The 15,000-nt window shown below is 38.8% G+C and overlaps 2 protein-coding genes across 2 annotated transcripts in view; both read left to right on the top strand.

Annotated features, from left to right (window-relative positions):
• The window catches only part of LOC140927120 (adenosine receptor A2a-like), a 13,540-nt gene extending 5,743 nt beyond the window's left edge, over positions 1–7,797 (top strand). Inside the window, exon 3 of the mRNA XM_073376776.1 lies at positions 6,339–7,797. Within this exon, the coding sequence (XP_073232877.1) occupies positions 6,412–7,446 (1,035 nt within the window). The 5' untranslated portion in view covers positions 6,339–6,411 and the 3' untranslated portion in view covers positions 7,447–7,797. The remainder of the gene's footprint in view (positions 1–6,338) is intronic.
• A 3,510-nt stretch (positions 7,798–11,307) lies between these two features.
• Positions 11,308–15,000, top strand: part of LOC140928870 (uncharacterized) — an 11,211-nt gene continuing 7,518 nt past the window's right edge. The window contains exons 1-4 of the mRNA XM_073378676.1: positions 11,308–12,271; positions 13,369–13,564; positions 14,026–14,100; positions 14,457–14,539. Of these exons, the coding sequence (XP_073234777.1) occupies positions 11,604–12,271; positions 13,369–13,564; positions 14,026–14,100; positions 14,457–14,539 (1,022 nt within the window). The 5' untranslated portion in view covers positions 11,308–11,603. The remainder of the gene's footprint in view (positions 12,272–13,368; positions 13,565–14,025; positions 14,101–14,456; positions 14,540–15,000) is intronic.

The following is a 15,000-nucleotide window of genomic DNA, read 5'->3' as shown; positions in this document are numbered from 1 at the left end:
AATACTTTACATTTCATCGTATGCTAAATATCGCTAGACTGCAAAACAGTCCGTACGTTTGCGTATTCAAGTACACTGTACGCACGAACAGTTAAACAAAAGCTGAGAACGGAGAGCGAGACTGGGGAGAGACGCTAAAAATACGGACTGTCCGTTTTGAATATTAAAGATATATTCGTTCGAATCGCCCGCTTCTCCCAGCCACGGGCAATTCCCATTCGCTAAATTTTGATGCAAGCTCTTAGCAAACTGTCAAGTTATGTTTGCAACAAGTCATTTGTGATGTTCCCTACCGTGATGAATTCATTGTCCGTTGGCGTGTTCAGTTGCGAAAGAATCGTAGCGCAGTTTCCACCTTTGTGGAGAAAGATTCTCCTTCATCGAGGACAACGAAAAGTTCGTTTATCAGAAGGTCGGCCAATTTTGGTAATGTTTCACCTTTTTCTAGTACTACTAGGGGCAACAAATATATTTTCAGAGCTTATCCGTCCACGCTAAAACTTGCCGAACTGTGTTTTGACAGGGGCACCCAACGAGAATATGGTTCAAAACCACTTAAACATAGCATTGTTAAACGTATTTTAGTATTTAAACGGTAGATATAGGCATACTTTTATCCCCGAAAAATTTTTCATCTATTCGGATTTCCTAGCTGAAAGTCTAGTGATTCGAAAATTCCACCTTTTCGAAAATTTCAGCCAGAAAAAAGGCCCCCGAAAATTCTAGGCAACCTTTTTAGGATAAAAATCCGTTAAAAATGGGCAATAAGTCCATTTTTTAGATGTTCGAAAATCCTAGGAGAGGCAGGCTAGCAATAAATTTTACAACATATGTTCCTAAAATTCTAGATCTCTAGTATTGTCTTCCGAACAGATATTTTCCGAAAATTGACGTTGGGTGCCCCTTGTTTTGAATGAACAGCTGCACATTCATGGCGAGCCGCAAGCCTTAGCGACCGAAATATGGGGGAAAATTTGTCCCCCATCTGACCAGAAGGCCATTGTTTAAATTCAGCCAAGCATAGACCGTTGACAGCTTGAAACCATACTTGAGCTGAAATGCGAATCTCTTTTCGTGGCCTCCTGTGAAGCTTTATCCGACATATCTGTCAACCGCTCATTTTACCACACACTACTAAAAAGCTGATGAGACGAACGCAACTAAAAAACAGAACCTGATAGAATGAAAATCGCTCCAAAACAGTGCATTTGTTGGAAGACTTGTGGCGGTGTAGAGGAGTTTTGCAACAAACAGGGGATACCTCAGAATCAATATGCATATATTTACCGAAGATGAACGAAGTGCAGCGATTTAAATTTAATAGAATTTACATTAACTATAAATTCAAATAGTTTTTACAGTAGCTTTCTCTGGAGAGCAGAATTTAAATAGGAGACTTCACCGGCCTTTTTTCAAAAAAGGGAATAGTCCCGCTTTAATTCTGCTCCCCCGAAATTTATATTTCTAAATCTAAGTAGCTTTCTTTTCCTCTTAAAAAAATTTTACGGGGGGAATCGAAATAAATTTTGGTTGATTGGTTGCGTCCATCGCGGTTCCCCCTATTTGTTTTTTAATAAAATACCATTGCACAAACGGTCTCTATTATTTTTCACGAGCCATAACCAACCAAGTTCCCTTGCACTAAGCGAAGGCGACACACCCGATCGCTTGCTTTTTCAGGCGACTCACCCAGAAGAGCACGTGCAGACGGAACTTTGGTCGTTGTTTAGCTTTGTTTTGAATCACTCAAAGAATAAGTTCAATTACGAATTCTAAGCGTTTAGTTGACTCAATACAATCTTAGCAAATCCCAAACAAAAGAAAAATATATTTGGCAAACCGTTTTCCAAGACTATTTTACCTTATAAACTTTCCTAAGGCCTCCTTTTTTTTACAGAAAGATTCATTTAATATACACGTTTTACAAAGTCTTCTTGCACTAAGCGAAGGCGACTCACCCGATCGCTCGCTTTTAATCAGGCGACACACCCAACATAAAAGCACGTACAGAATACCCTGAACCATATTCATGAATTTGTTTTCGGTGAATTATATCAAAGCTCTCTGCTCGTGAGAATAATAGAGACCGTTTGCGCAGTCGTATTTTATTTAAAAAAAAAAAAATTCAAATAGGGGTGAACCGCGATGGACACAACCAATCAACCAAAACTCATTTCGATTCCTCCGTAAAAATTTTTAAAAGAAAAAGAAAGCTACTTAGATTTAGGGCCTTACAAATAACGAGCAAATTTAACACTCAGTCCTCTATCTGCGAAGTACCTTTGGTAGGTCGGTAGGGGTATGGGTAACACGAGCGTCTGATATTTTTAACGCGTTTCATTTCATTTTTGATCAAAATAAAAAGCTTTTACGAGGTTTATACTTGCATGGAATAGCCCTTATTAACGGCTTTGTAGCACAATTTGCTACCAGTGGGAGTCATATCTGCCTATTCGATACTAGGAAAACGATTATTTTCATAGGCAGAGCTCCGTCCGGCTCTGGCTGTGTTGAGAACGCATGCAGCAACGCAATATTACGCGATAATTACTGGCCTTATTGTTGTGCAAAGAGTGTTTTAACTGTAAGATAATTTTCTCATTAATTGAAACAAAGATCTGGGCATGAAGTGACAACTATAAATCGCACTGGATCATGATGGAGCATTTAAACATCGGCAACAAGCAAAACAGTTGAAAAAAGGTCAGAGATATAGCAATTTGGCCACTACGTGTGTATGTGTATTATAAAACACGGACGTCTATAATTTTCAACACATTCCTTTGTTTATCAAGAAAATGTCGCACGAAATTAATAGAGCTTTTCGACTTCTTTATTAGGGTACTTTTTGTACACAAAATTGCCTCCAGTGGAAGTTGTGCTGGGCCTGTTTCTTCCTAAACACGAGCTGTACGATCGGGAGCGCCACATTAAATTTGGCGGGCATTTAGGAGGTTTTGGCGCGGATATGTTCGAAGCAGAAATAAATAAATCGAACACTGTGCTTACCTTCAAGGAGTCTTACGATTAATCAAGTCATTATACAAACCAGAATTAATGTGTCGCAAGGTAAACCTACTGATCTAAGGCTGAATTGGCCTCGCATTTGAACCAATGTGAAGAAGGAAGGCTGGCCATCTCCGGGTTTTCAGAAGAGAAGCTTGAATTCTCCTAACCTGTCCGATCTGTTTAAATGTTCTTGAAATACTAATCGCTTCTAAGGAAGGCGATTTTGATCGCGAATCAACACAGAAATTCTCGACCAGGAAACGGCAAAAAGTAACCCACTTATACTCCATACAAGGTGGCTTGATCGGGCTGATCCGATCCGGAGAATAGTTGAAAAGACCGCGCTCGACTTTATTTACATGTATATTTTACCCCACCTTGTATTGTTTTAACCATATTAACAGACAGTTGCGAAATTTAGAATTGTTTCATCACCTCTGTGAAGATCACTACCGATGACAGCTAATCTGACCCCTGCTAACATGCACGAGGTCGGAGGTAAAATTCTAACAGGAAATTGAGTATAGCAACCGTCACTCAAGATAATTAGAAAAGGGACCTTACGCGGCTCCTCATGTACAATTATCTGAAGCGCTCGGCTCGGCTCTCCCTCTTCGAGAAGCAGGAACAGGCTTTGTCGGCGTACTGCCACTTCCATCCACTCATTTTTGATCTAACAGAAAACACTACATCGTACACGGAAACAACGCTCAAGACTGCATTCGCTATTCTCTTGCGAAATCAATCACCGGATGTATCAAATTTACAAAGAGGACGGAGTTGTAAATAGATTTTTGACAGCTCGAAGACATTTTTGAACCTCCTGGTCAGAACGAACTCATTATATGGAAAACGGACAGTCGGTTTTTTTTCTCTCGCCTCACCTGCCCTACGTATTCGGGCATGTGAGGCTCACGGGCTTGCTCTTACGCTGTTCCTACCCTACTCTAAACCAATTTTAGGAAAAAAAAATCTGACTGTTTTGCAGTCTAAAACATGACAAACATTGCAGTCAAAAATTCACCGATCATTTGAATGCAATTTGATACCGGTGGAAGTTACAACCTCATTCCCAGGGTTCTCTCCTCCGTAGGGCGGGTAGGAGAGAACCCTGGGAACGAGGTTGTACAAGTTATAGAAGCGACAAACGGGTTCTCTATTCAAATAATCAATTCATGAATGGAATCTTAACCTGGTTTGACTCTAATTCCTCCTTCAGAAACCTGAGAATTATTCTGAGCGATCTTCGCTTTCACAACATGGCACAGGACAAAATCAACGAGCTTTTACCCTTTTACCAGTAAATTCTTTATCATTTGTATATGTAGCTGTTAAATAAAGGTACGGCAGCTCCAGCTAGCAGTATTTCATCACAAAAAAAAAACATTTAAAATTTTTTTTTAGGAAGCGTCATCTGAACGTACTTAAAAATTTTCTTTTCCCTAAAACTGATTTCGAAAGAGACATAATTCCCGCCAAAATTTGATTCCCGTGCCGTAAACGCTGATTGGCTAATAACATGAAAGGTCAAGCAAACGTTAGATTATGTAAATTAGGGGGCGGTTGATGGCTTGTTCAATGAATGTATCAGGCGTTATTTTTTTCCCTCTCGAACCAAAGAAGCAAAGAAGCCAAAAAAAAAAAAAAAATAATAATAACGCCTGATCTCAGGTTACTGGATAACTAGATCTTTCGCCTGTTCAAATACCAACCGTTCGTAGTCTTTAGTTTTGACATTTTTGGGAATCCTGAGCAAAGGAAACTCGAATTCTTTTACACAACTTTCTTTATAGGTTTCCTAAATTCACTTGCTTGACTGACATTTAATTTTGAGTTATTTAGTTTAACATGTGAACTTTAAAACTGAATTTATCCAGATTTGTTTTCGGTGTTCAGCTGATTTTATTCGGCCTTCTTTCCATTTGTTTTGTGATGTTGTAATAAGTTGATCGGTTAGTATAAATAGAGCACTGTTATTCCTGTTTTCGTTTTACATTGCGGATTTACTTGACTGTATGATTTGCGTTCACGAGCTGAAGATTAAACTGTTGAAGTCCAAGTTTGAGTCCTGTCCTGTTTCCAGTTGTAGCAGATCCTAGCACCTTGGAATAGTGACGAGTTCCTTTCCCGCTAGCCAAGCGAGTTGGAGAGTTAGTTTTCCCCTTGTTGTTCTTACACCGAAGTCGCTCGAGTTCTCTTAACCCTTATTTCCCCGATTTGTGCTTGGAACAGCAAAACCAATCGTCACAACGTTACTACTCGCCCACAAATCTGAGTAAAATTATCCCAAGTACGTGGTGTGGGAGAGACAGGTTAAATTTAACCAAAACTAACAGATATAACTTTAAAAAAAAAAAGGTTTTAACAGTAAGATTCTCGGCTTTTGGCGCTGCTAGATTGTCCTGTATCATTGAACCGAAGGGCCTGACAAAACGAAACGATTTTAAAAGAAAAATCTGATCGGTCAATTTCAATTCAGTCGTAAAAGGTAAACTTCCGCCCGGTCTTGTTATCTTCCGAAAGACATTTATTAAAAAATAAACTTTTTTAAACCAAGATAAAGTGGCCTCTCCGAAAAAAATTTTTAAATTCCTAAGTTCTTCCAAACATGGCCCCTTCAAATAAATGTAAATAGCCTGTAAATAACAAATTTTAAAACATTCAGGTAAAATAAATTAACATTCACATTCAGAAAACGTGTTGCAAAAAGAGGCTGAAGTTGGCACTGTTTGTTTAAAAAATCTGACAAAATAGAATGAAAATCAAGAAAACAAAAACACTGGAAACTTATTTTGATTTATTATGTGACATGATCTTTGATACAATAACATCCAGGTCATGAAAATCAAATATAGCCAATAAAATGATGTCTAAGTGCTAATATAAGCTGGATTCATGAGCCTTTATGACATGTCTTCTACAAAGTAATCTGTAACCACTAAAAGCATTTATAGATCTGAAGACGATATCAGCGAAAGGAATATATTTCTCGCCTGATTAGTTTCCTGAAGGTGTGAATTTCATTTTGTCTCATACTAAAAAATATTTACTTTGCAAATTTTGCAAAGGAAAAAGGTGTCATTGATGTGGATTCTACTGGATAAAAAGTATACCACCTTTTAAACAAGACCACCTCACTCTTAATAACCAGGCGTTTAGAAAACTTACTAGTGCAAATATAGGGCACACTAAATATAAAATATTCAGTTTAGGGCTTTGCCTATATTTTCAGTGTTTGATCGACAATCCAAATCTCAAAGCTAGTTCACGTTGTTAACTCGAAGGAGCTTAGCCATTCTAAGCCACTTTTTACTTTTCTCTTTTTACAGGTGGACTATCATCTTCAGCTCCAAACTGTTATAAGTCACCGGCAGCGCCTCTCTGTAAGGATTGTTGATTATCATGCCCTACACTTCAAATGTTTCACTCAGTGCGCTGTGCAATGCATCTTATCAGGACAATTCATCAAACAATGAACCAGACCAGACAGAAGATAATCCAGCTCAGGTTCTTTCTACATTGATGATTGTGTTGTTAACCATCGCCGGTCTACTGATCATTGCAATCAATGGCCTGGTGATCTACTTAATCTACGTTAAGAAAGCTCTTCGGTCGCCAACAAATTTGTTTCTCACTTCCCTGGCATTTTTGGACTTCATTACAGGATTCGTGGGAGTCCCTCTTGTTGTACATTGCCTGGCTAAGGAGGTTCTATCAGTGTGCGTTTTTTCGACGATCTTCATTCGATTCGCTGCTATTTCGTCAGTTTGCCATATCATTCTCATAGCTTTTGATCGTTATATCGCCATAGTGCATCCCTTGCAACATGGCTCCCTTGTAACAAAATGGCGAGCAGTTGGTGCTACTTTATTTGTGTGGCTGATGTCATTTGGAGCGTCTATTATTCAGCTGTCGTGGTACACTCTGGATGAGAATACTTTGAAGGAATATGCCGAGGAAACAGCAACTTCCGATTTGAAGTACATAAAAGCTTGCATCGTGGTGTTTTTCGCAATTCCTCTGTTGATGATATGCTACATGTACGGGCACATATTTTACATTTCATTTAAGAGTATGAAAACTGACCGCGTCCGAAAAAGTTCCTTGCGGCAGCCACACCGACCTCTTCTTTACGAATGGCGAGGCCGCAGTGTTTTGCTGATCATGGTTGTGATATTCGCCGGGTGTTGGTTGCCATTTTTTTTGGCCATGTTACAGGACCACAAGCCATCCCTGGAGTTCTCTCTGAATTCAGTCTGGGTGCAGCGTTTGCTTGTGGCCCTGACTTTCGTACCACCGCTGTTAAATCCCGTCTTATGCACGTTGGCCAAGAAGGATTTCCGTCGCTCATTAATGGAAGTGGCCTTCAGAGAGAGGCTTCATCGACAACGTGAGGAAAGAGCATATTTTCAAAAATCAAGTGTGAACAATGTGTAATTTCGATGGACCCTGTTAAATACAGAAAATTTGTTTACGTCATGCAACAAGTCACTTATTAGTATTTTTAAATTATTCATCTTCAAGTTAAATTAATACTGATTTAAAATGTTTGTACAATTGTTTTTTTTGAACAGGATTTAATGGATCCGAAACCACTTGTGGAATTGCACACATTTTAGGCATCCTATAGTGAATGAACAGTTACTAAAGAAGAATGATCAGCAACAACAGTTTGCATTGTTTGTCCGCTTCGAATTTAAGGTGCATGACTCTGCAACTTCATTAAGTTTGCAGTTTCTACAAAAGCATTAATTTACAACACCTTGAGACAAGATCTCTTTAAGATTTTCTTGTGATCTCTTGTGCAAGTAGAAGTAGCCTCACGAACTATACATGATTTGAATTTTTCTTCACTGCTAGAAGAACGTTAAAAAATCATTCTTATCCTCTCATGATCGAACATAAGCAATTTTAGTCATTTAATAGTCTTTTTTCTCATAATTTTAATAACACATTGATGAAAAACGTACACTACCCATGCACAAGAGAGCTAGTGTCTACAACAAACCTAGTTGAACTTGAAATACTACAATTCACACTTAAGATAAAAATGTACCATAAAATTCCCAAAATAAGCCCCTCCAAATATAAGCCCCCTAAACCGGACCAACCCTGAGGCGTCTTGATCAATAGGTTGAATAAATTACGAAATAGTCGATATTGACTCAACAATGAGTTCAACAAGTCTGTGATAAAAAAAGAAAGAAGTATAACATAGAATATTGGCGGCCAGAGGTAAAGTGATATTTCGGACCAACCATGAGGCGTATTTACCGTGCCCTAAATTGTACGTTAAGACACGACGAGGAAATGCACGGCGTTTCCCGTGACAGTTTTAGCACTCAGTTACGCTCTCCAAACTAGCCTTAGTATCAGACCTTCCTTAGCTTTTACCGAAGAGCAGATTTTAATGACAGGTCAAAGCGGTGAAGGGTTGCCGTTTTCCCTTTTCGCTTTCTCTCTCCCCCCCCCACCCACCAGAAACGCCTGATACTCAGGCTACTCCAAACTGATAGCCAAGGTCTTCCCTCGAGTATCTTTCCATAGTCTTCTATAGTGGCTATTTCTAAGCTTTCTAGTTTTGGCAGCTAGTCTGTAAGGACTATAATTTTTCTTTTAAAAAACGGAAGGTTGAAGTCATCAAATCCTTCTTTAATAACCTGGTGCTTATGACTAGTTATAAGTACGCTTTATGCAATATACCTTCCTATCAAAGCGATTTCCGAGTAAAAGAACCTGCTAAAGATTTTCCGACAAAATTGGTACACTGTTGCAACAAGTCAAAAAGATGAAAAAAAGTAATAAAATGAGGGAGTCACCGTGCTCCTTTCCACGGCACAATGCTCACGCTCACGACTCTTTACACGGTTTAGGCTCCGTATCAATCACCACGTGCAGCTCACATTTAGACCCAACTACGTTCGATTTTTTTCCAAGAAGCCTAAGATATCGCAAGTGGTGTCCGCTGACTTATTATATTATCCACCCTACACAAGCGGTTTAGAGTGTCTGCGATGCAGGCTACGTTTTTAACTTAGCCCTCCAAGGAAGGCTTTTTTATTAATTTGGATGGCTGCGCACTGTTCGACTCGATAAAGCTCAATCCTTACACCATGTCTCATCATCAGTTCAGTTATTTCTACACTGTAGACAGACAACTAAAAGAATTTACAAGAAATATATTTATAAATAAACAATACATACAGTATTGGGACACCAAAAATACTGGAAATAAAAAGCTAAACTAGTTGGGTGTCCGTAATTATAATACTCAGTGAAAATGTGAAAAGTCAGGAAAGAGGCACAACAAATACATTGGTACACATAAATGTCATAAACTTGGTACAAAGTAAATATACAGAACAAAACAAAATATCAGTAAAGATTAATAGAGACTAATGAAATGCGACGTTATTTCTTTCCAATTTAATTAGATTACCCAACAACTAGCTATAAATTGCTACCAATTTTTTTTCTCGATGATAGGAAACAAAGTTATTACTCAGGTGGGTACAGCTGCAGGAAGAGCGCACTGCCATCATTCTTTCTGTTGTTTTCAGCGACGACAGAGGCGAGTTTCAAAATGGCATCGACGTGGAAGGTGAGAGAAATGCAGCAAATGAAAAATACGATTTTGAGGAATATAAATCGAGATATCATAATTAGGACGCAGTCTGATAAATGCAGAGTTTTAATGCCAATTGTAAAGATTTAGCAAAAGTTTAAAGTCCCCCTGCAGGCGAGAACACACGACTTGGAAAATACTGCCAGGGGTACACACGATCTTGGAATTCAGACTGAGTCAGCTAAAAATTGACCAAGGTCGTCACTGTCAGACAGGGCGCAGCTGCTCAGCTGTTTTGGCGGAATATTTTTACAGGCGTTGCGAAAAGGAAATAGCCAAATTCCTGGCTCTAAAGAACGTAGTAAGAGGATAGAGCTTAAAAAGAGAGCAACTGAGGTCTTCGGAGGATAAAAGCCTCCTTGATCTGCGTAGCCAGTGCCTCATGTCATACTCAGCCTCATTCAATATTTTATTGTTAACGCTATATACGTGCTTTTACTTGGAGCAACACATGAGCAACGACTGTTAAAACTAACGAAGACCCCGACAGCAACAAGAAGGGCAAAAAAGCAATAAGTTTAACAAGCAAAACAACAACCCTTTTACACTTTTGGTGACATTTCTTTACCGTCACTGCACGACTACGACAGTGCAGTTTATTGAGGATGCAAACACCCGACCACGACTTTCTCCACTTTCTAAACTTCCTCAAGAATTCAACTTAAGGGAAATTCACCTTAATTTGACATTTTAAACGAGTCTAAATAGTCGCGATGAATTTTGAGGAAAACGTCATTTTACAAGTGGGGTTTTCGCTGCCGTCGCAGTCATCGTTGGTGAAGCCTCTTTTAAAAAAAGTTACTGCCTCTGTGTTATCGACTCAAAAGAAAAAAAAAAAACACCAAAGAACATAAAATTAAAAGGCATAATAAAAAAGACACAAAGAAAATGAAGCTTTACTTTGGAAATTGCCATTTAAAATGGTCAATAAATTTGTGACTCCAGAATTTTTCACAACAGTGCCATAAAAATAGAAACCTTTTCATTCGTCACAAATAAGAACACCTCATTAGTGGTGTAAGGTTAATTTTTTTTTTCCTGTCTGGAAAGATGAATCCATCTAAAGAGAAATGCACACAGCGCCTGCCAAAGGAATAGATCTTCACGGCGACGCCACCTTAGCTTGATCGTTTTAATTCCTGTAAACCACAATTTATGCAAAATGTGACCTTTTTATCAGGGCTACAATCAAATCAAAGAAAAATTTAAATAAAAATGCAGCAAATTCAGATTAAAGGCTAGTTTGATTTCAAGCTATAAAGACAACAAATTAAAAAGAAAATAAAACCAAAAACTGATAAAAATCCTAAAACTTTATTTGCGATGACATAGCACAAACAACGGGAATATTTTTTTATGGATCGTATCTTAGGAGCGTGTTTATCCCGATGTTTACAAACATTCCCAAACAAGGAACTCCTTCGTGTGACGTATGAATAGGGTGTCTCTTGTGACGATGCAGTCTTGTCATAACTCTGTCATGAAAAATTCTTTTGATAGCTATGATTTCTAGCTGCCTGTTTATAATGAATTATAAATAAAAATAGTTCCTAGTAGGTATGAGAAAAATATTAGGCACACAATTTTTTTCTTTTGTATGAGGCAAAAATAACAATGAATCAGTGCTATCATCGTTGTTCGTTTTGTCACGCACTACTGTACTTCACGAGGATTACATACACGAAAGGGCGAAATGGGCCTGCTGGCTCGGCACAGATGCAAGAATACCTTAATTTCTCTTACTGTACAAACAGTGGTTTACTCAAGAGTTACGGTAGAAGACCAGTTAAGGGTTTAAGAGAGAGAACTTTTTTTTTCAAAGCAAAATTTTGCTTAGTCACTGTGACAAACGGAAGGTATTATTAAGTATGTAAATTAGAAGTTTGCGTGCATTTGGCAGACTATATAAGAAGGCGCCGGTTGTTAACAAGAGTATTATCAGCATCGCTGTTCGCTGATTCTTCCAAACATGCTTAAAACTTTGATTATCTTGCTGCTGGCTCCACTGGTTTCTTCAAAGCTCAGATGGCGACAGCTTTCCCCGGAAAACGAATCACCAGCCCCGAGGAGGGATTCATCGATCGGTTTCCATCGAGCCACAAACAGACTGGTCATATTTGGAGGCAAGGGTAGCAGCATTTTCGGCGACACTTGGCTCTACAATTTAACTTCAAGGACGTGGATAAAAGTGAATGCCACAATAGATAGCCAAAGGGTCTCCATCCCTGAGAAGCGTTTTAGCATGGTGTACGGCGCTACTGGAGACCATTTTTACATCTCGACAGGTGAATATACCGGACCACCAAGAACATTTTTCAACGACATCTTGCGGTTCTCGTTTAAAACTAGAATATGGGAACGACTTGGCGAAAACTCCGAAATCAAACCACAAGAACGTTATGGATCGGCTGGGGGAATATTTGACGACGGAAGTGGCACCAATGGTTTTTACGTGACTCATGGATTTTCGGGAACACGGTACTCTAACACACTCAAGTTCGACTTTGAGAAAGACGAGTGGGAGGAAAAATTTGGTGGCTCAAATAACTATAACCCCAATTATCCACACGCTCGCTGTCTACACGCCGGAACGATGACCAGACCAGATGAGCTAGTTATGTATGGGGGCTGTTTAGGGTAAGCAATGTACAATATTTTGATGCATGTAAACATTACATTAACGGTGCTCCAAATAACATGCCAGAGCGATGGGTCTGACACCAATTGAACCAATCAAGGAAAAATGATTCGTGCGACATGTTTTGATCGAAAGAAAAGTTCCAACTGGATCGAAGTCCTCCATTTATAATTTTTGCCTTTACCCACTGATTGATAACTTCTTGTTGAAGTAGGTTTGGACACGAAAACTGTTAAAGGCCAATCGGTCGAAAAGGGTGAACACTTTTTTCCATGTACTAAGCCTTTTCCGGAAAATGTAAGGGTTCCATTTACACTTCCACTCAAGTTTGGAAATTTTGGTATTACGATAGGCTCACATTGCATAGGCCATCCTACGCACAGGACCCTGGTTAGGCCTTGTAAGGGTAAGTTATAACAAAGGTTGTGGACTTAAAACAATGACTTGAGGAACATGTAGTGGCAACAAAGGATACAAGAGAAAGATTACAAATTTAACAGTAAAGAAATCAATATTTTAAAACCAACAGAGGTGTGTTTTCCTTTTTCATATGTCATATAAAGACAATAAAAATCAGACCCAACTCTCTGTCAGACAGACACCTTTGCCGGGGAACTGGTACCTATATATCCATCGTAGAGACGTGTCCATCTTCTAGAGGGTCAACTAAAAGGAGTAAAGAAAGGCAGAGACCAACTCGAAGTGTCTGTTTTAGTCAAGTGTCCATCTTTTAGAGGGTCAACTAAAAAGGCAGGGACCAACTCTAGGTGTGTGTTTTGTAAAAGGGACCAGCTGTAAGTGTTTGTTTCAGCGCATTAACTCAAAGGAGTAAAGAAAGGCAGGGCCAACTTTTGATGTCCACCTTAGAGAGATATCTGTCCTACAGGTAGTCATATAAAAGGATTTAAAAAGGCAAGGACCAACTCTAGGTATCTAATTTAGTAAGGTCCGACAGTCTGTGTTACAGAGGTGTTTGTGAGGGAGAGTTGACCGTTCAGTGTACCTCACTCACAAGGCCTTCTTGGTGGTAGATATATCAGTCTTAACCTTTGCCAAATTTTAACAACGTTAATGTATATTTTTACTTAATTTTCAGTGGGGGAATGACAGGAGGGCCATGTCCATCAAAAGATAACTGGAAATTTGATGCCACCACAAAGAAATGGACTCGCCTGGAAGAATGTTCAACTCCCAGGGTTTATCCTTCCATGGCTATGCTTCCACCACTAGATGGCACTGTGCGAAGAGCAGTGTTGTATGGGGGTAATGAAAAGACAAAGTCTGTGTTAGGGGTGAGTATAACTAAGCAGATAATATGAACAAACATCTCCCACAACAGAAAGTATCAGAAATTGTGGTCTTTTTAAAAAGGGAAATAATGAATTGGTGGTAACACATCTGCTACAATACAGTTGAACCTCTCCACAATGGCCACCTTGGGGACAGAAGAAAATGGCCATTGTAGAGAGGTTGCTGTTGTCGAGAGGTTTAAACAAGAGTCAATGCATGGACTGTCTGCCAAAAAAGTGGCCATTGTGAAGAGGTGGCTGGTAGAGGACGTTTGACTGTGATACGGTCTTTTTTCTGCCACTCTGGCCTCAGACAATCTAATTTTGTTCTCCTAGTAACTTGTGCCTTTGGTGTCTAAGATATGTGCACCTTTGGCGCCTGGCTGGCCATTTACTGTAATAATGCATTTAACTTATTTGTCTTATATGATTACACTTACATGCCTATCTTGTTTTCTTCACAGACCCCAAGATATGCCGCTGATGAAATAGCTGTTTTTAACCCGGACACTAATGAGTGGCAAAGAAAAAAAGTAGAGGTACAGTAAAGTGAGATTAATATTATAATATGTAAAATACAGGAATGAAATTAAGTGAAGGAATGATCTTAAGTGGCTTTAATTAATGCCATTGCTAACAGGAGACTGAAAAAATTCAGGACTTCACACCTGCAGAAACCCAACAGGGTTAAATTCTGTTGAGTCTCCAATTTTTGAGGCTGATTTTTCACCCTTGATAAAATTGATATGGATTCACACACAAGAAAAATTTATTGGCAAATATTTAATAAAATTATGATAAGGAGTGATAGCTGCTGTAAGTGCAATTTGTTCATGTATTGTTAGGTACATTTCTATTTCCAAAAGTAAAACTCATTACCTGAGTTCCTTTACAGGGCACTCCCCCACCAAAGCGAGCTGGGCATGTAATGGTAACAACTGACAAAGGGATAATAATGTTTGGTGGAGAAGGCTTAAAGTGAGTACCACTTCAGTGTTTTTGACAGTTTACCCTGTAACAGCTTCCTCTTTCCAGACATCTCACCTCTAATGGAGTGCTGACCTTAAAAAACACTGCACTTCTAACTACTTTAATATAGAGACTGATATATATATATATATATAATATATATAATATATATATATTTACCAATTATTGAATGAGGCTGAGTAGGATATGAGGTATTCTGCAGATCAAGGAGGGTGTTATCCACCCAGGCCGAAGGCCGAGGTGGATAATATTCTCCGATATCTGCAGAATTTTTCATATCCTACGAAAGCCGAATTCAATAATTGTTTTACTATTTATTCAAAATAATTCCTAGTTTAAAAACAAGCAAAAACATGCTAACTTTGGTTGATGTAAGTTCATGCATATCAATAATGCATCTTTACTGGGAAGTTTAGGAGATTAATGTCTGCTCAGGTCTACAAATATAA

This window comes from Porites lutea, chromosome 2, assembly GCF_958299795.1.
Source record: "Porites lutea chromosome 2, jaPorLute2.1, whole genome shotgun sequence".
NCBI classification, from domain to species: Eukaryota; Metazoa; Cnidaria; class Anthozoa; order Scleractinia; family Poritidae; genus Porites; species Porites lutea.
The sequence above is the reverse complement of the archived record's forward strand: the minus strand, read 5'-3'. Positions and strand labels throughout refer to the sequence as shown.